The sequence below is a fragment of the Rhinoderma darwinii genome, chromosome 11 (assembly GCF_050947455.1).
Source record: "Rhinoderma darwinii isolate aRhiDar2 chromosome 11, aRhiDar2.hap1, whole genome shotgun sequence".
Taxonomy (NCBI): Eukaryota; Metazoa; Chordata; class Amphibia; order Anura; family Rhinodermatidae; genus Rhinoderma; species Rhinoderma darwinii.
The window spans coordinates 26,289,625-26,311,562 of NC_134697.1; the positions used below are offsets into that span (position 1 = coordinate 26,289,625).

Consider the following 21,938-nt stretch of genomic DNA (forward strand, 5'->3'; position numbering starts at 1 on the left):
TAGGCAGACACCCACATTACAGTAAGAAATGTAGGCTGTATTTCCGTACATCATTTGGACTGTACCGATGGGGCAGCAGAACCCATCCATATACAAATGTAACAGTGCAGGCAGTCACGTGGTGTGAATCTAGAACGCCAAACTCTGCACATTCTGACCCCGCCCCTCCCTTCATATGGAGGGCGGGTGGAGGGAGATGGCTCAAAAGGAGAACGCGATTGGTCAATAGGTAAGCGGTGCGACCAATCAGATAAAATCTGGCCGGACGTCACACGGCAGAGATTATACATATAGGGGCCGGCAGGGGGTGCGGTCTCGCTCTCAGCTGGGTGATTGTAGCAGGTGGGTGACCTGGGATTCTCGGCGCTGGGGACGGGGGATTTAAAGTCCTTGTAGCGGTCGTTTTATGTTATCTTGTTAGATGAAGACCCTATGATGGGCGGGGGGCGCTATGTGGTACTGATGGGGAGGGGTGATGTTCCCCTGGGCTGCTGGCGTAGTATTACATCATCCTGCAGAAGTCTCAATGTGTTTGTGCAGTTGGCGGCTTCGTGTCATTGCATTTTTTTTTTCTTAAAGGGTCCTGAGACTTTTTTTTTCGTGGTTTAATGTAAGACTTGTGCTGGGCGATTTGGTTGTATGTAGTCGCACAATCTAATTTTGGCCTTCTTTTAGCTTAGTCTTAGGACTCTTGCTGGTTTTTGGTTTCTCTTGTATTTCTATGGATGTGGAGCATGCAAAATCCTTGTCTGGCACGGGTTAAATAGATCCAGATCTAGTTGTAGAGTTGTAGGTCCCCAGTGTGAAATCTCTATGGGGTCTTTCAGCTAAGCAGCAATGACTTCTTCTTATCCAGTGAGTTACTGACATATTGCATAAGATCTATGTACAGAAGAGACTTGTCTAATGATAGCTCCATCCAGTATGAGTCCCTGCACCGTGTGGCTGCTTTATATTCCTGCTTTCCTATCTTGCTGGGTGGACTATGGGTAAATGAGGTGTTGGGGCTCAGTTGTGATTGATGCTTGGGCGATCCCTATAGTGCTTGTCTCCAGCTGTTGCTAGACTACAATCCCCAGCATGCCCTGGTGGCTGTCAGATCAGGCTAAGGCTGTATTGGGACTTTTTGTAATGCTACTGATTATATATGTATCTCTCGATCTCCATGTCAGCAAACAAGATAAATAGAAGCAGCACTTGCCTATCCTTCCAATGGGTGATCCAGTGCTGACGCTTCAGCAGCTCTCCTGGTGATTGTTTACATTCACGTACCATGTGACCGCTGCGGCCAATCAAAGGGCTCATTGCTGACCTCTTATTTCTGGCATAATGCCGGAAATACAACACATGACTGCTGAGCCCTCCGATTGGCTGTAGCGGTCACATGGTACGTGAATGTAAACCATCACCTGGAATGCCGCTGGATAGGTACATACTGCTTTTTAACTTATTTGCAGTCATTGCAAGACAACAATTTCCGAACCTGGATAACCCCTTTAACTTTTTAGCGACCGCTGCAGTCCGTAAGATTGCGTGCCACCCAATGTATTCAATGGGACTTCAGGGCATAGTAAAAAATCAGATGTAGATCTGTAAAAGCTGGAGAGCCACAGGTTAGTGACCACTGTATGGCTTCATTGCAATTGATGGCATATAATACTCAGTGGCAGAGTCTTGAATTATGTGGGTTGCCTTATTTATGACTGGGGGGATGTAGATTCTATTCTTTGGAGTCCATAGGAATTGTCCCAAAATGTGGTGTACGTGATTTGGCTCCTCTAATGCTTGATCAGCTGCAACTTCTGACCGCTACTGTTGTGGATGCCGTAAAGGGGTCGTCCACTCTCAGAAGTTAAATCTACAAAAAAAAAACATTAATTTGTTAGTTTTCCAATATACATTTGATATTCCTCAAGGTTTTCAAGATCTCTGCTTGTTGCTGTTTAGTAGGAACACTCATGGGTTATTCCAGTGGTTAACATTTTGTCCATGGTCATCTGATGGATACACAGATGCTGGGATCGTTACATGGTCGTGTGATGGATACACAGATGAGGGATCGTTACATGGTCGTGTGATGGATACACAGGTGTACTGCTCGTTATAGTACTGTAAGAAGCTTCTGTGCTGTAATGGCGCTTGTGAGGCTGGGATAAAGATGTGGTGCCCACTTCTAACTATGTGGGGACTGCAAAACTTGTTTGGGTGGAGCTGGAAGGGTCCTGCACATAGAACACCTGAGCCAAACACTCCCTGTAAGGCCAGGGCTCAATTAGAACGCAGTGCGATACCTCCTATAATCTAACCGGAACCCGCTCGTGCATTTTTCGGCTGTGATGTTTCCGTGAAGCCCAAAGGATGGAAGCCGCTAAAGTAAACAACCTGGGATGTCTTGATGCTACTACAGAATCTGTTACCTTATGAAGCTATAGGAGGGTTGTGTTTTTCTCTGAGGCTGGGTTCACACAACCTATTTTCAGCCGTAAACGAGGCGTATTATGCCTCGATTTACGCCTGAAAATAGGGCTACAATACGTCGGCAAACATCTGCCCATTTATTTGAATGGGTTTGCCGACGTACTGTGCAGACGACCTGTCATTTACGCGTCGTCGTTTGACAGCTGTCAAACGACGACGCGTAAAAATACAGCCTCTTCAAAAGAAGTGCAGGACACTTATATACATTATATGCGGGACACTTATATACATTATATGCGGGACACTTATATACATTATATGCGGGACACTTATATACATTATATGCGGGACACTTATATACATTATATGCGGGACACTTATATACATTATATGCGGGACACTTCTATACATTATATGCGGGACACTTCTATACATTATATGCGGGACACTTCTATACATTATATGCGGGACACTTCTATACATTATATGCGGGACACTTCTATACATTATATGCGGGACACTTCTATACATTATATGCGGGACACTTCTATACATTATATGCGGGACACTTCTATACATTATATGCGGGACACTTATATACATTATATGCAGGACACTTATATACATTATATGCAGGAAACTTATATACATTATATGCAGGACACTTATATACATTATATGCAGGACACTTATATACATTATATGCAGGACAATTATATACATTATATGCAGGACACTTATATACATTATATGCAGGACACTTCTATACATTATATGCGGGACACTTCTATACATTATATGCGGGACACTTCTATACATTATATGCGGGACACTTCTATACATTATATGCGGGACACTTCTATACATTATATGCGGGACACTTCTATACATTATATGCGGGACACTTCTATACATTACATGCGGGACACTTCTATAGAAGTGTCCCGCATGTAATGTATAGAAGTGTCCCGCATGTAATGTATAGAAGTGTCCCGCATGTAATGTATAGAAGTGTCCCGCACTTCTTTTGATGAGGCTGTATTTTTACGCGTCGTCGTTTGACAGCTGTCAAACGACGACGCGTAAATGACTGGTTGTCTGCACAGTACGTCGGCAAACCCATTCAAATGAATGGGCAGATGTTTGCCAACGTATTGTAGCCTTATTTTCAGACGTAAAACGAGGCATAATACGCCTCGTTTACGTCTGAAAATAGGTCGTGTGAACCCAGCCTAAGAAGGTATTACGCATGTACTGCACGGCACGCATCCCACGGAGGTTGTTTACTTTGGCGGCAGAACCTGTAAGTGCCAAAAGTATCCGACTGCTTTAACTATTTCAGCTTTCGGACTGCACCCTAAAGCATAGGTGAATATTTATTTTTACAGTTTACTTCCGGAGATGAACTACAGAATTATTATGGATTGGTGACCACCAACACGGCTGCTTTTAAAGCTCCTACAGCGGTTGTCACCCAGCTTTCCCAGGTTCCTTAAAGGGGTTTTTGCTGTACTGTGTGGCGGTGTATTGCTAGGATGGGCTATCTCTTTGTAGAGATGTGACCCCCCGGTGCCACAGCCTAATGTGGCTGTTTTACAGAACCTGCACAGCAAGCCGCCGGAGGCGCCGATCTGAAGGAATTGGGCTGAAGGGACTCCAGTCTTTTGTTCTTTAGAGGCAGGGGTCCCTTAGGTCAGAACCCCACCAATCATGGTGTCATGGTAACTTCTTAAGGTGTGCCATAACCTTATTAGATGGTAATACCCTTTTATTGAAAAATCCCACTACTCTATGTTCTAATTAATCAGGTATGCCATTCAGGATTTTAGAAAAGTTGGGTCACCGTTTCTTTGTGAGTTGTAATATGGCTATTGATCGCTGCTCCGCTTTCTCAGAAACTGATGGAAAATGGCTCAACACTCTCTACGGTCAACAGTTAAAACTTATAATGCCATGGGCACTGCCATGTTGTGGCCTTGTTCATTTTTAAAACTTTTTACTGAGCGTCTGACGCCAGGGCTGGATGTGTTTGCACATCTGTCTGAGTCATGGAATACTTCATACAATGGAGTGGATGTGTCAGGTTGCACATTCATTAAAATCTAATGCAGTTTAAACTTAACCTGTTGTGACAGACACTGCCACCTCTCTGTGCCACGCTGGCTGTTTCAGCAGCCAGCTGACGTCCACAATGCAATCTCTTGTACCACGTCTGCCACGTGCTGTATAACTGTTTGGCTGGCCTGAAGCTTTGGGAGTTTTGGCAGCAACTCGGTGAACTTCAGGAGATTATTTTATTATGACGTTCTCGTTGGGAAGTTCAAGGTAGAGCGGCGTGAACTGGGTGTGTGGAGGTCTGTGTGATAACTGGCTACTGTGCAGAGGAGTGTATGGGGGAGAGGGCTGCCGCTGGCCAATAACCTGGCAGGAGGTGGCACATGTAGGAAACTCCTGCTTCCCCGTCACTCAGGCTGGTTTTGCAATGTGTAGTGCACATATGTAATAAAGAGCAATGCAAATAAACAGAGCAGATAACACAAAAAGCAAGACCACAAAATAAACCATATATTTCAAAACTCTGAGAAATCTACAAGTCAATATTACACATTGATGCATTATGGTTATGTATTGCCAGCCTTCTCCCTTGCAGCTGCAATTGGTGACGCTTATCACTGGAATCTGTCTTTGGAGGGGGGGGGGTTCTTTTGCTTGGGGGTTAATGTAGGTGGACGGTTGACGCGTTTTGTTCTTCCACTCCACCTGAAGATTGTTTTGGTACCTGGTGGAAATGTCATTTAACATTGCTTCCTGGTAGGGAAGCTGACGGAAATATGACCAAGGAATCATCTATGGTTGGCCTTTATCTACCTTACCACCTAAGTAGGCACGTCATTTGCTTATGAAATAGAATCTTTTTGCATATTTGCTTCCACATTGTTGCCAATAGGTAAATATAACTTGGCGTTTTCTAGGTGCCGTTTTCTAGGTACTTATTTACTTTGCACTGACATGGTACATGGCCCTGTACACGATGCGAATGCATAAATCTGTCTCGAAGTTATTCTATCTCGGTTCTCTGGGGCTCATGTTATAAGAGAATTGTTTTACATTTTTTTGTTTTTGTGTTGAAGAAACCGGAATACTTTATAAATATGCCAGCTGTCTGCATTTGCCCCCTTGATTAGTTACAGCCCATGACCTTGTAAATGGGGGTTTCATGGTACTTACCTGAGGACTGTATGGCACTGCCAGTCTGTTCCTAAATCTGGCCAAATTCTGAGAAATTACTTTGGGTGGTATTTCCTTAAAAAAAAAAAAAAAGGTGGCTATGTATGATCTTGTAATATTTCTGTTGGCGTCTTTATGTAGTGTTTTTGTTGCTCTGGGGTCTTGATACAATGGTTTACTCTATTTGCTTTAGAGCACATGCCCATCACTGAAACAAAACTTGCTTAGATTAGAATTTGCGGTGCGATTATTCTGTAGAAGTTGTACATGACCTTACGTTGTGTTTACTAGGTGTGGTGTGGGTTGGGGAGGTTTTCGTCCAATAACATCTCTGAACCAAACAGCAGAGTTGTGCTTGTGTTGTCTACTTGCCGAGGATTGTAATAAGCTGCACAATGTGGATCCAGTAGCCGGGTTTTGTGTGTACAAAGCTTTAAATAGAAATCTGTGTCCTTTCTCAGTGCAAATGCAGGAAAAATGGTGGCATCGGACTTCAAAGTGCAACTTTTTTTTTTTTTTATTCCCCAGAGACTTGGGTCGTGTTATCAGATGTTGCAGAGTAAAGTAATTTATAGGCTGGCTCAAGGTCTCCTAGTTGGCATCACATGTGGCAGAGTAATGTAATTTATAGGCTGGCTCAGGGTCTCCTAGTTGGCATCTGTTATAATTGTCAGGAGTCTGAACTATGTAGTGGGACGAGCAGAGGTTATCACAATGCTCTTAATCCTTTAAAAGGAAATGACTAACCGGGTGGGGACTATCCTTGATGCTGAATGCAGAAGTCTTGACTGCAGATTGGAGATCTTGCCACAACTACAAGGTATCTGCTTTTAGAGTCCAAACTGCATTTGACACCACTTTTTGACAACATAATGTTATCGGTCACTATGTGTAGATATAATGCAAATTTTATATTTCATGAACAACTCTAGGCCAAATTGACTGCTTCAATTCTGCTACATCTGGGGACTTTTTTTTTCCAGTTTACAGTGCCATATATCAAAATGACTGAGCTGAACTTTGCATAATCTACCTTAAATTGTTGAAACTTTCTCATTGGGGACAAACAATCCTGCTTTCCCATTGCAAAACAGAACGAATTAGCAAAATTCCTTTTTGCAAGGTCTTTGTACTGCCAGAGCCAGACTGTTGACCCAACTAGTACATGGTCTTGGGTGTGTTCATGGTCACTTTTGCACTCTACTGGAAACTGGCTATTTGTCATGGGAGTACTATGTGAAGCCAAATAGTGATTGGGTTAATTCTGGTCATTCTCGCAGACCTTTATAGGCTCTCATACTGGAGCTAAGCTTGCTTTTTCATGCACCTGCCCTTTACATATCTATTCTGACTTTCAATTCTGCTTCACAGGACTCCTAGTATCTCAGATTTTCCACAATGTTTTCCAAGCTAGTACATAGACGCTCCCTGGGTGCACTGTACCTTAATCTAAGGGCTTCACTGAGTTCTGCTGGACCAGCTGCTACAGAGAGCACTGTGGAAGAAGCTTTATCCTCCGATTATGTGTTTGAAAGAGAATCAAAATATGGAGCACACAACTACCACCCTCTTCCTGTGGCCCTCGACCGGGGAAAAGGTTTGTTTCCGTTATCTTCCCTTACACTTATTTGTCCTATGGGGTTATTGTATTTGTTTCTATGGCCAAAATGTAAGTAATATTGTGACCATATAAACTGTTAAAAGTTCTTTATATCCATGTATAACAAATGATGCTCTTTGAACGATCGCTACCGCGGTCTTATGTCCCATGTGATCTTAAAGAACTTTATAGGTACGGGTACAGAGATCCTTTACTGCTAAAAACATGGATTGCTCCAGCCGTGGCTTATTGTGGGCATGTGCCCTCAGTAGCTGGCAACTGGCCGGATGAGATGCCTTGTTTTATGGTGGCAAATAACACTGATATAATATGGTCCTGCTGCGTTTGTATTTGGGTCCCGTGCACAGGGACTGCTTTGGGTGTGTACTGTGCCAGTGTGCCACCAATTACTATAACACATGCCTTTTTTATAGATCTTGTCCCCCAAAAGCATTGCTTCTATGGGAGATTATGGTGCCTCGCAGAAGCACCATATGGCAGCATATAGAGTACCTTTCTGGGGGTCTGGTGCTCTCGTAGAATCCCTTAATATCACCTGGGGTAATACTTTGGACATGCCTAACACTCAGGTCTCTGATAATGAATATACAGGAAAGGATAAGGACCTAATCTTAGTGTTTTTTTGATTCTTCTATTGGGTAATTATACCTTCCTGGAGAGGGGAAGGAACATTGGTAGTTGAGACCCATAGTTATTCCAAAAGTTACTTGGGGACTCTTCGTTAATGACATTAAAGAGGGGGAACCGGGTCCATACTGATTTCAGGAGAACAGACTACAACCTGGCAGAGAAAAAAAATTCAAAAAAAGTAATCTTGATCTTTTGTGAAAATATTCTGGATTATATTAGTAGTGGTCTGTGATCTTACAGACCTTAGTTAAAAAAAACAAAAAACCCTAAACCAGAAGTTTTCATTAGAACGTACACTTTCAGTCACACTATAGACAGCAAACTGATAGAGGTGAGCAGAGCTTATGACAGGGCATTTACCAAGCGTTTGGGCAGAACACGTTCCTTCCTTACCCCCATGTCAATACTATTTTTGGGTTTGCTGGAGGACTATGTAGTTGGTCTGGTGTGAGGTCAGACACACATTTGGGGTGTATATATATATATATATATATATATATATATATATATATATATATATATATATATATATACATACACACATTTCATAGCCACTGCAGACCAATGTACGAGTTAGGTAAGATCGGTGTGGACACCTCATGTGTTCTATATATGCTTTGCTCTCCAGGTGTATATGTGTGGGATGTGGAAGGCAGGAGATACTTTGACTTCTTGAGTGCATACAGTGCGGTGAACCAGGGACATTGTCATCCAAAGATCATCAATGCTTTAAAGTCCCAGGCTGAGAAGCTGACTCTCACTTCCAGAGCTTTCTACAATGATGTCCTGGGAGAATATGAGGAGTATGTCACAAAGCTGTTCAACTACAACAAAGTATTGCCTATGAACACAGGTAAGAATACACAGCATCTATGCCAAAACATTTATTTTATTTCCCAAGTTATTGTCCTTCTGTAGAGTTGATACAAAGTTTTTTCTGCTCTTATATTCCTGGCTATAGTGTATTCTGAAATGTGTGTTTTTGTTTTTTTTAAGAAGGTTTTGTTACATCCTCTAAGTCCTATCCGACCTCTTTAATGTCTGTTGGCAGCTTCTTATCACTATTCTCCTCTTGTTATAACCTCGTCTCTTTAGGAGTTGAAGGAGGAGAAACTGCTTGCAAGTTGGCACGAAAATGGGCATACACTGTGAAGGGAGTACCCAAGTACAAAGCTCAGATTATTTTTGCAGGTAACTGATGCTGTCTTGTATTGCAAAAGCAAAATATAATATTTTTTTTTATCGTTTACACATGACCATTCTGAGCTTGCGACGCGTCAAGAACTTTCTTCTTGGCTAGTTCATTGCCAAATCTGTATCCTTCCCTTTTCACTTAAGATATTTTACCCTTAAAATTTAGTGGAACCTAATGAATCCATTCCACAACTTGATGGAAGTTTTCTTGTGTTAGAATCATTGGAACATATTTCCATTTAACCCTCTCCCCCCTGGTTAGAATGTATTTTTTGTGTAGGAGCACAGTTATGCTCTTGTCCCCTTCTGAACTAAATTATGTTCATATTTAAAACATTTTATTCATAGCCGGTAACTTCTGGGGAAGGACCATGTCTGCCATATCGAGCTCCACAGATCCTTCCAGCTATGAAGGCTTTGGACCATTTATGCCAGGATTTAAAATAATTCCGTACAATGACCTCCCTGCTCTTGAGGTAAGTGACCGCTATTGTATTAAGATGTTTTTGGCTATGAAATTACCACCATCTATACCAGGGGTGGGGAACCTTTTTTCTGCCAAGGGCCGTTTGGATATTTATAACATCATTTGCGGACCATACAAAATTATCAACTTAAAAATTTGCCTGCTATATTTGGTCAAACATTTAATTAACTCATCCCTAATGTGATGGCTGGAACTGCTTCTCTTTGGGGTCTGTGATGTTAGCTGGTATTGATGATGATGTTACTGTGTTGGTCAGTCTGGTAAGTTTTGGAAATAACTGCTTGCAGCAGTAGGTAGTTCCGACTTAACTAACTTAAAGGGGTTTTCCCATCAGGGACATTTATGGCCTATCCACAGGATATGTCAGATGTGGGTCCCAGTTCTGGGACACGCACCTATCTGTAGAAGGGGGCCCCCTGAACCCCATTCTACCTCTCAGTGTTCCGGCTGATTTCTGACCATGGAAGGAAACAGCGTAGTTTGCTGAGCTGTGCTGTTTCTGTAACTCCCATAGTAGTGAATGGCAGTTCCAGAAGCAGCGTAGCATGCGAGTTACGCTCTTTCTGTAACTACTACTCAGTTCTATGGGACATATGCAAACCGCATAGCTCAGCAAGCTACGCTGTTTTCTTCTTCTTCGTGGTCGAAAGTCACACGAGTCAGCCACAACAGAGGTCGAATGGGGTTAGGGTGCCCTGGTTCTACAGATAGATCTGGGACCCAGAGGTGGGACACGCATCTATCTGACATATCCTGTGGATATATCTTAAATGTCCTTCATGGGGGGGAAAAAAACCAAATCTGTCACCTGACCTCCGAGTAGGGTGGGTGGAGGGAATAACACAGCGGCGGGCAGTGAAGTCAGGGCTTGCTGTGACGGGAGTGGACCAGTCACCTGACACGTCACTGACGTGAGGTCAGGTGACTAGATTGTGCCGGCCCGGGAGTGGACCAGTCAGGTCACCTGACCTGAGTAATCTGACCACACATCACTGACTCAGGTCAGGTGACCGGACTGGTCCACTAATGGGCTGGCACGCACCGACCTCACTCAGACCGCCGCCATACTTGGCTCCATCCGCCCTTCTCCTGCTTCTAAATGTGAGCGAATAGGGTGAATGAAGTGCTGTCGGGTCAGACCAAATGATCTCGCGGGCCTTATACGGCCTGCAGGCTGGACGTTCCCCCACCCCTGATTTATACCATAGACTTCTGTGAACCTATTCATAGTACATGGTGACTGTTTAATTCTTTAATGAAATAAAAGCAGGTCATGTTTGTTAGACATTAGACATCTCTCGTATATTTCCTTGGCCTCTCACAACCGCATATGACTTTGGAGGTCATCTAGTTATTTCCTTACTATGGTAGCAGGGAGCAAAGATTGGACGTTGTGATTTTTGCCGCATAAATCTGCAGCGGTCACATGGGATGAGACCTCATCCCAGGAGGCCGGGCTGCAGGATGTCAGAGGAATGCATCGCCATGGCTGCGGGTAAGTAGAGGCTTTTTTAGGTGCGGTTTTTCATCTGGAATCCCCTGTGGTGGCCAGGGTGGATACGCTGTGTTCTTGTTTTTTTTACTCAGTGATTTCGCCTTGTGTGATCATACCCTTAGGATATAAAATGCAATGGTAATAAGACTGTCACTTATTAAAAATTATCTATAAAAAAGCTAAGTATTACCAATCAGGGTATGTCCACCAGCTTAGTTTGGAAAGTCTGAGGTAAGGCCTGTCAGCAGATTAACGCAGATGTAGCAGAGATTGCTTGAAAAATTGTGCCAAACAAACCAAAGTGCAGGCAGGTCAAAATTCCTGAAGGACTTTTGAGGCAGGTTTTTCTGCTTGCAAATACAGAAGGTACCCTAAATGTTTGCGTGTAGAAATGAATTAATGTATTTGTTCTAGAATGACATCAAAGCGATCCACAGTTTTTTTTGTTTTTTGTTTTTTTTATATATTTAGCGAGCTCTTCAAGACCCCAATGTGGCAGCTTTTATGGTGGAACCAATTCAGGGTGAGGCCGGTGTCATTGTTCCCGATGACGGTTACTTGACTGGAGTAAGGCAGCTGTGCTCGGCACACAATGTAGGTGATGGTAAAGACTATAAATGAAGAATCTAAAGATACTACGGAATGTGGTTGCTGAACTTATTCTCTTCCATAGGTTCTGTTTATTGCTGATGAGGTGCAGACCGGCTTGGGCAGAACTGGAAAGATGCTTGCTGTGGACCATGAGAATGTCCGCCCAGATATTGTGGTGCTGGGAAAAGCCCTCTCAGGAGGAGTTTATCCTGTAAGTATGTAAGGGGCAATTTAGACTGGCATTTCATACGGCAGTTTTAATATACAGAAAGTTGGAGTAATGCCATTAAAAAAAAAATTGCCACATCTCTGGCCATCCTTGTGCCGGAATGTGAAATCTAAGGCAATAATGAGTTAGTGTAGATTTGCCCCATAACTTGTGGCAAATTTTTTTACAAGACAAACGTACACTAAAATTTGCTTTCCAAGTTAAATAAATTCCCCCTCAAATGTTTTTAGGGTCTATAGACTGGGTTATTATGGTACAATTGACTAGTGTACTTCCCCACATGACCATTAGAAAAGTCATTGAGTTACATTTAGTATTTTATTTTCTTCCACGGTAAAAACTTGGCCTGGAAAGGATTTTCCATTCCTTTATGGAGGAAGGAAAGTGTATGGTGATAGTACATGGGCAAGGTTAAGACTGACCCCCTTGGTATAAGCAGCTGCGTGCCATAAGGCTTCACTTGCAGCAGTCTCTTACCTGCCCTACAGCCTATTCTAAAAAAAAAATCAAGCTCCACCGATGAGGCTTCTTGGATCCATCTCATGACCTTCATACTGTTGGGAATAGAGGAGCTTTTACCACGTGCTACGAACATCCCAACTACCCTCTACCCTCTATTCACGTAGTGCTTAGTGAGGCCTTTTGGGGCATCTGAACATATTGCTTTTGTCACAATTTCTTGCAAAGGGATCAGTCATGTAGGGACTTGCTCATAATGCAGGTGTAAACAAATCCCAGAAGTCCAAAACCAACGTTCCTAGAATTGTGCTGCTGGTGCCTAACATTTTTAGGTTTTCTAACTAATATTTATGAAAACTTTTTAATGGGTAAAAGGCAAACTAGACCACTCTACAAAGTCCACTGTTCTGTCCATCCGTTATGCTTTCTCCTAATATTTAACATGGTTCCAAAATTAGACCTGCACGAAAAAATATAAAATCCTGGTCTGCTCACTAGGAAATTGTATGCAGTTTGTATTTCTGCTGATGTGCGGTAAAATGGTTAAAAAGCCAGGTTGTTGACTAGGGAAAGGTTACTTAAGTATCTTTGCATGTCTTTATTTCCCCAGGTCTCTGCTGTATTGTGTGATGATGATGTGATGCTCACAATTAAGCCAGGAGAACATGGCTCAACATATGGAGGCAACCCCCTGGCATGCCGTGTAGCCATGGCTTCTCTGGAGGTAACTTGTTAGTCGTCATTGATGTAGGTGTCCGTGGTGCTTTGGGCATCACTGTCATTAGGTTTATTGGTCTGTTATTTTTGTAGGTCATCGAAGAGGAGAAATTGGCAGAAAATGCCAGAATGATGGGAGAGTTTTTGAGAGCAGAACTCATGAAGACCCCCTCGGACATTGTTACTGATGTGAGAGGAAAGGGATTACTGAATGCCATTGTCATAAATCAAACCAAAGGTAAATAGTTCTGCAATTACATTTTGGCTCCTGTCAGGAACTTTATTTTAATTGGGTTATAAAATGGCACCAATCGCAAACACAAATAGACATCGTGGAAAAGCTGCAAAAAGATCCCTTAAAATAATTGAAGGAAACCAATCGTTGTCAGATGCCAGTTGTGTGAATTGATAGATAACCTTGCATACCACGTATGGGGTGACATATAGATTCAAGAAAACCGGTCTGCAATCTGTCATGGCAGCAGCTTCCCTTTTCTCTTGTTGAATGGAGCGAAGTGGTGAGTGGCAGGTTGGAGATATCTAGAATTCCACTTTTGCCTCGGCTGGGAGTCTGGATTAAGATCAAGCCGAGGAAATTATTAGGGGGTTACTCCTAAAACTGCTGCTGAATATTGGATTTTGCAGCAATGTCTCTGGAAATGCTTCTTTAAGATTTATGGCTCATGGAAGTACTGGCTACATGTGTAGGGCCAAACGAGCCGCAGTCTACCCCCGAGGGCAAAGTGTCCTATACAAGACTATAGAAAGACTGACTATAGAGCTGGAGTCTTCTTCTGTTTGTAAAGCCAATGACTAAGGATCCAGGGATGTCTTGTTTGGTCCTGACTTTCCTAGGCCATCGTATTATATTGAAGGTTCTGTACATGGTACCAGGGATGTACCTTGCCTTTCTGCTGCCATGTTCAAAGTTTGCAGATTCAGTGAAAGTTTTCAGTGTAGCAAACCTATTCAACACAAGCAAATAGGATTGGGGTTGGCATTCATTTTATTCACCTGCTGTGGAAAATATCCTAGTGTAGTAAACAGTACTTGCCCTATATAATACAAAACTGGCCTCCGATTTTACGCAAAAGAGTGAAATTCGGGAGAAAATCCATGGCAAAAGCTGCATCTGATACGATCTTTGGTGGTCCATTGGTTAGTAAAGTAATCGATGAGCACATTTTGCGTCAAGTACCTGATGTCATGTGGTTTACTCGCCACCTTCACCTCTCTGGTGGTCAAACTACTGGTCCAAAACTAGGCTGGTCACGGACAGGCTTACATATAGAACAAGTACGTACGCATTGATTCGCACACCATACTTTGGATTTTTGACATCGGGGAGATGCAAAAGTGATTGGCGGCGCACAGAATTTTTTTAATTTTGTCTCTTGACTTTTTAGATTGTGATGCTTGGAAGGTGTGCCTCAGACTTCGTGATAATGGACTTCTGGCTAAGCCCACCCATGGAGATATCATCAGACTGGCACCACCTCTGACCATAAAGGAGGATGAGATACAGGAATGCGTTGAAATCATCCATAAGACACTTCTCTCATTTTAAGCCATCCTAAGAATCCTGTATTGCTTCGTACTGCTTTTCATGTGGTAACGCGGTTGAATCGGGTCCTCTAAGCATTTAGAGTGTTACTAAATTTAGTCTAATGGACAGTGTGCCCTCTACTAAACTGGCAGTGATCCCTGTGTAGTGATTAGTGAGGCCCGGAGGGTTTGTTATGGGTAATGGACCAGTTTGCCATAGTGAGCTCAAAGCTCTTTGAATACAAGCACAGGTAAATCTTGTATACAGTTTGTTTTTTCTGTATGTATTGTAGTATTTATAGTACGAATAGTAGAAGTTATTTAATATTTCACTATTTCTAAGGGTTAACTTTTATTGCTGCTTATAAATGTGAATAAAATATGGCGTTTCTCGGACATCTGATTGGTCTGTTTTTATAGCATGTTGGAATCGCCACCAATTTCAATGCATATGTGTCCCACATGTCCAATGTTACCCTATATGCTTCCCGAACATCAACCTATACTATTGCTGTAACTCCTAAAAAATATGATGCACTAGTTTCAGATGAGAAGTAATGGAGGGCATTGGGGAATTCCTTGTGTATTGGGATAACCTTCCAGATGTCCAAAGATCTCTTAATATGGGAGAGAAGTTGTTGGAGCTCATGTCTTGCTATGGATTACCCATGCCCTGTTAGACTTTTTTTTTTTTTTATTTGGCTTCTATTAAGGTTGAATGGTCTAGATGTAGCCCTGGCCTTGACTCCAAGACCGGATTAAGATATCACAAATACGCCTGCTCCCTCATAATGGTGCACTGTAGCACTGACTTTTACACAGGCAGATCAGCTGAATGAGCGCTCGTATGAATGCCTGTTCCCAATCATTACCCTGTGCAAACGTTCATTTGTCGGCTGATCGGGTCTTTTGTGCGGCCAAAAATCTGATCGTTTGTTGGTAGCGAAGGATGTGCTGCTGACCAGATGCAAAATGTATGGGGACAATCGCATTAAGGATTGCTCGTCCCTATAGAATCATTGCTCCATTTACGGCCGATCGCCAATCAACATGTGTTCATCGTCCGGGGCAGTTAACGGGCAGAAAATCCACCTTGTAAAACAATCATAAGACTTTATTTTGTTTTTTGTTTTTTTTTTAATGCCGTTTTTACGTTTTATAGAGAACTTCCCCCTGTGGGGGAAGAAAAATGCCACACAGAGCATGCGTTTGGGGGAGGGGGACACCAGTAACCACAAACAACGTATGTAGCGTGCTTTATAACTTACTATAGACTTTAATGTAACATCAGGCTGCACAAACACACACCACAATAAAGGGACTAAAAACGGCACGCAGAATGCTGCGATAACGGCCTAAGTCTCATTCTGCCCTTAAGTGCCGAACAACGATATAGCAAGTCGATCGACACATTTACATGGATCAACAATCACTACTGTACATGACCGAACAATTGTTCTTGCAATTGTTTGCACACATGCGGGGTGTTTTTATGGTCGTTGGCAGCAGATTCCTTTACATCGGGAGATGTGCTGCCACACACGTTGTTTTTTTTTTTTGTTTTTTTTTTTTTGGTAAAACATGCGATCAGCTGACATGAGTTTGTTCAGTTTTCAGACAATCAGTGGGCTTGTTACGCGGGAACTAGATGTCAGCCCGTATGAAAGGGCCTTAAGAACTGAATCTGTAGTTGTGACCCCAAATCTGCACACTGTCAAAATGCTAGGTTTCAATCAATAGCAGTCGATTTTGATTGAATCAATAGCGCAGTCGACAGAATCTTGTCAGCGGTGACAAACTGAAATCATTAGCCAGGTTTCCGTCACCATTGAGTTCAATGGTAAGGGAAACAGAAGCCAAGGTTTAACTTTAGCCTTTCCATTGAGGTTAACCCGACAAACCTCCGACGCAACCCCTCAGCGGAAATCAACGCTGATGTGAACAAGCCCTAACCCTGTGTTGGGGTTAGACCGGAGAGGGCGTGCCACCGTTAATCCAACAAATATAATCTCATTTATAGCCAAAACCTCTAGCTTCATATTTGTCGGGATCGCCTAGCAATAAACACATTCTGAGAAGTTTTTTTTTTTTTTTTTTTCATAGCCTTCACCTGACATTGCCCACTTTACTTGTAGGTTCCTTAATTAAGTCTAAGGGTATGTTCACACGCAGTGCTTTTCAGGTGTATTTCAGGGCGTTTACACCTCAAACGCCTGAAAACGGAAGCTGAATGCCTACAAACATCTGAAATCTGCTCTGTATTTTCAGACTTCTTTTGTTAAGCGTGTGAACATACCCTAAGGCTATGTTCAGAGTTTTTTGCAGGCGGAATTTTTGCCTCAAAATTCTGTTTGGAAGTTTGAGGCAGATTTTCCTCTCCCTGCACGCAGATTTTCGCGGCATTCGCGTAAACTCCTGAGGATAGGGCATGTCGCTGCTCTTTCCCACAAGGCGGTTTTACCGCTTGCAGGAGAAAGACGCCTCCGCCTCCCATTGAAATCAATGGAAGGTATTTTCAGGCCGTTTTTGGCGCGGTTTCCACGTCCAAGTCAAACTCTGTGTGAACATAGCCTAAGGCCCTGTTCATCCTTTTTTTTTTTTTATTTTTTTTTTGCAGGAGGAAAATTCTGCCTCAAATTCCATTTGGGATAATGAGGCAGATTTTGACCTTCCTGCACGTCGCTTGCCGCGTTTTTGCCCGCGGCCATTGAGCGCTACGGGCAAAACTTTCTCTGCCTCCCATTGAGGTCAATGGGAGGTCAGCGGCGTACACGCGCGAAGATAAGGCATGTCCCTTTCTCCCGTGAGGCGGTTTTACCGCTCGCGGGAGAAAACCACCCCCCCCCCTCCCATTGAAATCAATGGGAGGCATTTTTGGCTTTTTTTGATGAGTTTTGCAGAGTGGTTTCCTCTCCAAAAAGCTCGTCAAAATACTCTGAACAGGGCCTAGAGGTCTCTACAGACATTTCCACTATCAAGGAATAAAAGTAGCAGACCGGAAGTCTCAGTTGGTTCCCTCTAGTCCTGAATTCATGGAGTATGCTAACAATATGTTTAAGAGATGACGACTAGTGAATCGTGATTCTCCACATGGACCAGCTGGGACATTTACGGGACTTGGTACAGCTGGTGTGCTGGCTCAGGGTGTTTTAGGGCTCTTGTGCAGTTTGGGGGTACCTGGGTGGGGACGCTAGTTTTGGTTTCTCTCTTCTTCCCAGCCCCTCTTTCTGCTCCTACACAGCCCATTCATTTTGGACTATGTCAAGACATTATGTAACTATTTTACTGTTACTCCGGTTGTCATCCTTTTATATGGCCTTTATTATTTTTTTGCTTATTACTGCTTAACAATGACTATAATTTTCTTTCCGCTTAGGCTGGCACCACCCACTTCTACGAAGATTGTTTTTTGTGGACGAAGGCTATGTTCACACGCTAAAGTGAAAACTGCTGTAAAATACAGAGCTGTTTTCAAGGGAAAACGGCCTCTGGTTTTTAAAGCAGCAAATGTTTTTTGAGGTTTTTTTTTTTTTTTGGAGCCGCTTTTTCTATTGACACAATGAAAAAACTGCTCAAGAAGTGACATGCACTTTTTACAGGGCATTTCTTACGCACTTTTTTCTTTTCTAACTGCCACGTAAAAAAATGCCCCGTCTGAACGTAATGCCGGTTTTCCCATGGGAATGGGCGGATGTCTGGAGGCGGTGACTGGTATTTTTCATACTGCTGCATGTCCTTTCCTGCTGCGGAAAGTGGACGGAATTGCTGTGCTTTTCAGAGGAGATGTCACCATCTCCCAGCATTGAGAAAAAACGCCAAAATCGTCAAAATGGTGCGGGTTTTCTGCAGCAGAATTTCTGCTAGTTTCTGTGAATTGCTGCAGAAATTTTCTGCAGCAGTTCTGTTATGTGTGGAAAAGCCCTTATACAGATGTAGCGTAAGGCTGTGTTCACATCACCGTATGTGTTCTGTTGAGTGGTTCCGTCTGGTTAACCCCCTCCACGGAAGCCAAACAGAAACTTCCGTTTCCCTCACCATTGAACTCCATGGTGACTGAAACCTAGGTAATGGTGAGTCGACTGCGCTATTGGTTCCGTCAAGAACAACGGAACCCTGTCACCACGGTGAGATGGAAACCATTAGCTAGGTTTCAGTCACCATGGAGTTCAATGGTGAGGGGAAACGGAAGCTGAGGTTTCTGTTTGCCTTTCTGTTGATGGGTTAACCTGATAGAAACCTCCGACAGTGCTCCTCAACAGAAGGGCAACGGTGATGTGAACAGGCCCAAAGAAGAAAGCATGGATAGAAATCAGTCATGGTTAAAAAAACCAGAAAAACTTTTACTAAAGCAACAAATAAAATGAAAAAAAAAAATAATTAAAACAAAGTGTTTCCATAACAGGACTACATGGGATAGAAAACAGACATTTTTTTTGATTTAGGGCCTGTTCACAACTGCGTCGGGCTTCCGTTCATGGGTTCTGTTAGACCTTTCTGTCTGAGGAACCGCTGAACGGAAACCATAGCTTCCGTTAGTATTACTATTTGATTTCACTGGTAAAGCTTCCATTGCAATTGGTTTCCATTTGTTTCCGTTCCATAAGGTTTCACTTTTCTTTGTGGAAACAATAGTGTAGTCGACTGCGCTATTGTTTCTGCAAAAAACCTTACACAATGGTAATGCAAACGGAAGCTATGGTTTCTGTTAGACATTTCCATCGGAGGAACCGATGAACGGAACGTAAGGTCAGCGCTGATGTGAACACACCCTTAGCATCTCTAAGTATTACAGCCTCTGGATCATATCTCTGCATAGAGATAAGCTGCACAGTCTCTTTCTGAATCTTGTGTAGAAAAGATTGTATCTGTGTGGTGTTGATCTAAATATGACAATGAGTAAATCTATTCATCAGCACATGGACTATAATGAAAAAATCTATTTAATTGGTCTCTCTGAAATGGGATGATTCTCAAGTGTATATTAATAGGGGAGGCTTGTAAACTGGTGGAACTGTAATTGATTGTATGAATTTGTTCAATCGGTCTGTAACAGCATATAAAACAGTGCCACCTAGTGGCTGATTTCAAATTTATGCAATATTAGAAAAGTGATGTAGTTAGTCCCTCTGTATTCAATGCCAGAGCTGTTCTATAGTTAATACGAGTAGACTGAGTGTGATATATATTAGTTTCCAACAATCTGGAAAATAATGGCAGGGACAATATTAACCACATCCTGCCGCAGCTAATGTAGATTTCTTTAATTTTCGTGTTTTCCTCCCCGCCTTCCAAAAGCCATAGCCTTTTTTTTTTTTTCTCTTCCATTGTCCTAGCTAGATGAGGGCTTGTGTTTTTTTGTAGGACGACTTGTATTGCTTAATGGCACCATTTAATATATCATATATCATATAGTGTACTGAGAAGCTTGTAAAAATTATTTTGTGGGGTGAAATAGAAAAAAAAGCAATTTCTCTCTTGATTTTACGGCATTTACCGCAAGGAAAATTGACAGGTTAATGTAATTCTGAAGGTCAATACAATAGTGGCGATACTTTATAAAATAAAAACGTTTTTTTTTTTTGTTTGTTTTTTTTATATATTGTACGACCCATACATTTTATTTTATTTTTTTCTTGTTGATGGAGCAGAACAAAGGAATAACCACCAACTGTTCCGTTGCACAACGGATACTGCCGGTTGCTGATGGAACCCATTGACTTTAATGGGTTCCATTGGGGTGTCTGATTTTACCGGACACAATAGCGCAGCATGCTGCGCATTTGTCTCTGGCAAACCCTGCCGGAACTGCGACAGAGGCCTCAAACAGATCCTCCGACGCAGATGTGAACATAGCCTTATTGATACCAATTTTATTTCATTGGAAAAAAGCTTTTTTTTTTTATTTATTTACGGTGTTTACCATGTGGGTAAATATTTTATATTTTTATAGTTCTAATAGTTCAGACTTCTGTACGTGGCAATACCAATTATGCTTAGAATTTGTTTACATTATCTTACTAAATTTACAGCTGTCACCCCTGTATATGGAGCCCGGCTCCGCTTCTCAGCCCGCTCCATGCCTACCCGTCCTAACTATGATGTACATGTATGTAAAACGTTGTAGGGTTTAAAACTGGAACCCAAACTATGTGCGGTGCGTACCACAGCAAATTACTGATTGTTTTACATTATAGCTCATAATTATAACCCAACAATATAGACCAGATCTGTTTATGATGAAATACAGCACCCAAAGAAAACCATTATACAATGTGCATATGAAGTTTTTCAGCTTAGCTACATTTCTCTCCGAAATCAAAAACCGCCAACGTTATTTATGTATTATAAAGATGATACTTGATACAGAGTGCCAAAACAACTGTGATGAAGAGTGCCCATGTGATACACGCTATAATATATAATAGAAATAGTACAGTGCCATGCAGTTATGCCAGGAGTGCCCCTTTAATGTATCTGTACCGCGTATGTGTGCAGCTGCCAACTTTAGGGTCAGTTCTCATGTTGCATAAATACTGTGGAGTTTCTGCAATGGATTTAGTTGCAGAAAATCCGCAGCATAAGACCGTAACAGCAAAGTGGCAGTTTTCCTCAGCGGACATCATTCTGGTAGAAAAACTGTGCCACAATTTGTTGCGGTTTTACGGCTGGAATACCCAGCGGCACACAGGGTGTATACGCTGTGTGCTTTTACGCAGCATACCTGTGTGAACATACCCAAATGCAGCCAGCATCATCCTACTTGTCTATTGGATTGCATGTAAAGGACTTGGATAATAAATTTCATAGCGCACAATTACTGGTGGATTGTTGAAAAGACCATTGCGGGGTGGGTTTAGGTTGGGCTCTATACGGTTCATGCACATGTTCATGGCTGTGTCTGTCTTTGCACCCATTTATCATAGTAACAATATAATTATAGAGAAGGCAAAGAAGACTAACAAGATACAAGTGCATCTTGAACAGAGGTAAAGGGTAACTAAATGTTTGACAAACTTCTAACGTGTCATAGTGAAGTGTCAGACGTTTTGATTGTTGAGGGTCCGAGCATGGAGACCCCCCCCACCAATCGCTCAATGTCCAGACCAATGTCTGTTCGGCTTTTTCCGGAAACCAATGTATCGGAGTACAGACTCCATAGTCTATGAGTTCGTACTCCGATACATCTGCTTTCTGGAAAAAGCGAACAGAAGCTAAATGGCTGAGCGCTCATATGAGCGCTTCTGCCACTTCGTTTGAACGATTGGTGGGGGTCTCTGTGCTCGGACCCCCACCAATCAAAACTTCGGACATGTCAGATGTTTGT

The 21,938-nt window shown here is 42.5% G+C and overlaps 1 protein-coding gene across 2 annotated transcripts; it reads left to right on the top strand.

Moving 5' to 3' along the window:
* Nucleotides 1–280: 280 nt before the first annotated feature.
* Nucleotides 281–15,010, top strand: OAT (ornithine aminotransferase). 2 transcript variants are annotated; one of them, XM_075843190.1, is made up of 10 exons: nucleotides 281–342; nucleotides 7,018–7,243; nucleotides 8,526–8,750; nucleotides 8,993–9,088; nucleotides 9,440–9,567; nucleotides 11,545–11,667; nucleotides 11,747–11,875; nucleotides 12,963–13,076; nucleotides 13,163–13,307; nucleotides 14,476–15,010. In XM_075843190.1, exons 2-10 carry the CDS (start codon nucleotides 7,045–7,047, stop codon nucleotides 14,634–14,636), a joined length of 1,320 nt encoding a protein of 439 aa, XP_075699305.1. In that variant the 5' UTR covers nucleotides 281–342; nucleotides 7,018–7,044; the 3' UTR covers nucleotides 14,637–15,010. The 2 variants fall into 2 exon arrangements, with proteins under 2 accessions (XP_075699305.1, XP_075699306.1); XM_075843191.1 differs by lacking the exon at nucleotides 281–342 and adding an exon at nucleotides 6,387–6,466.
* Nucleotides 15,011–21,938: the final 6,928 nt, after the last annotated feature.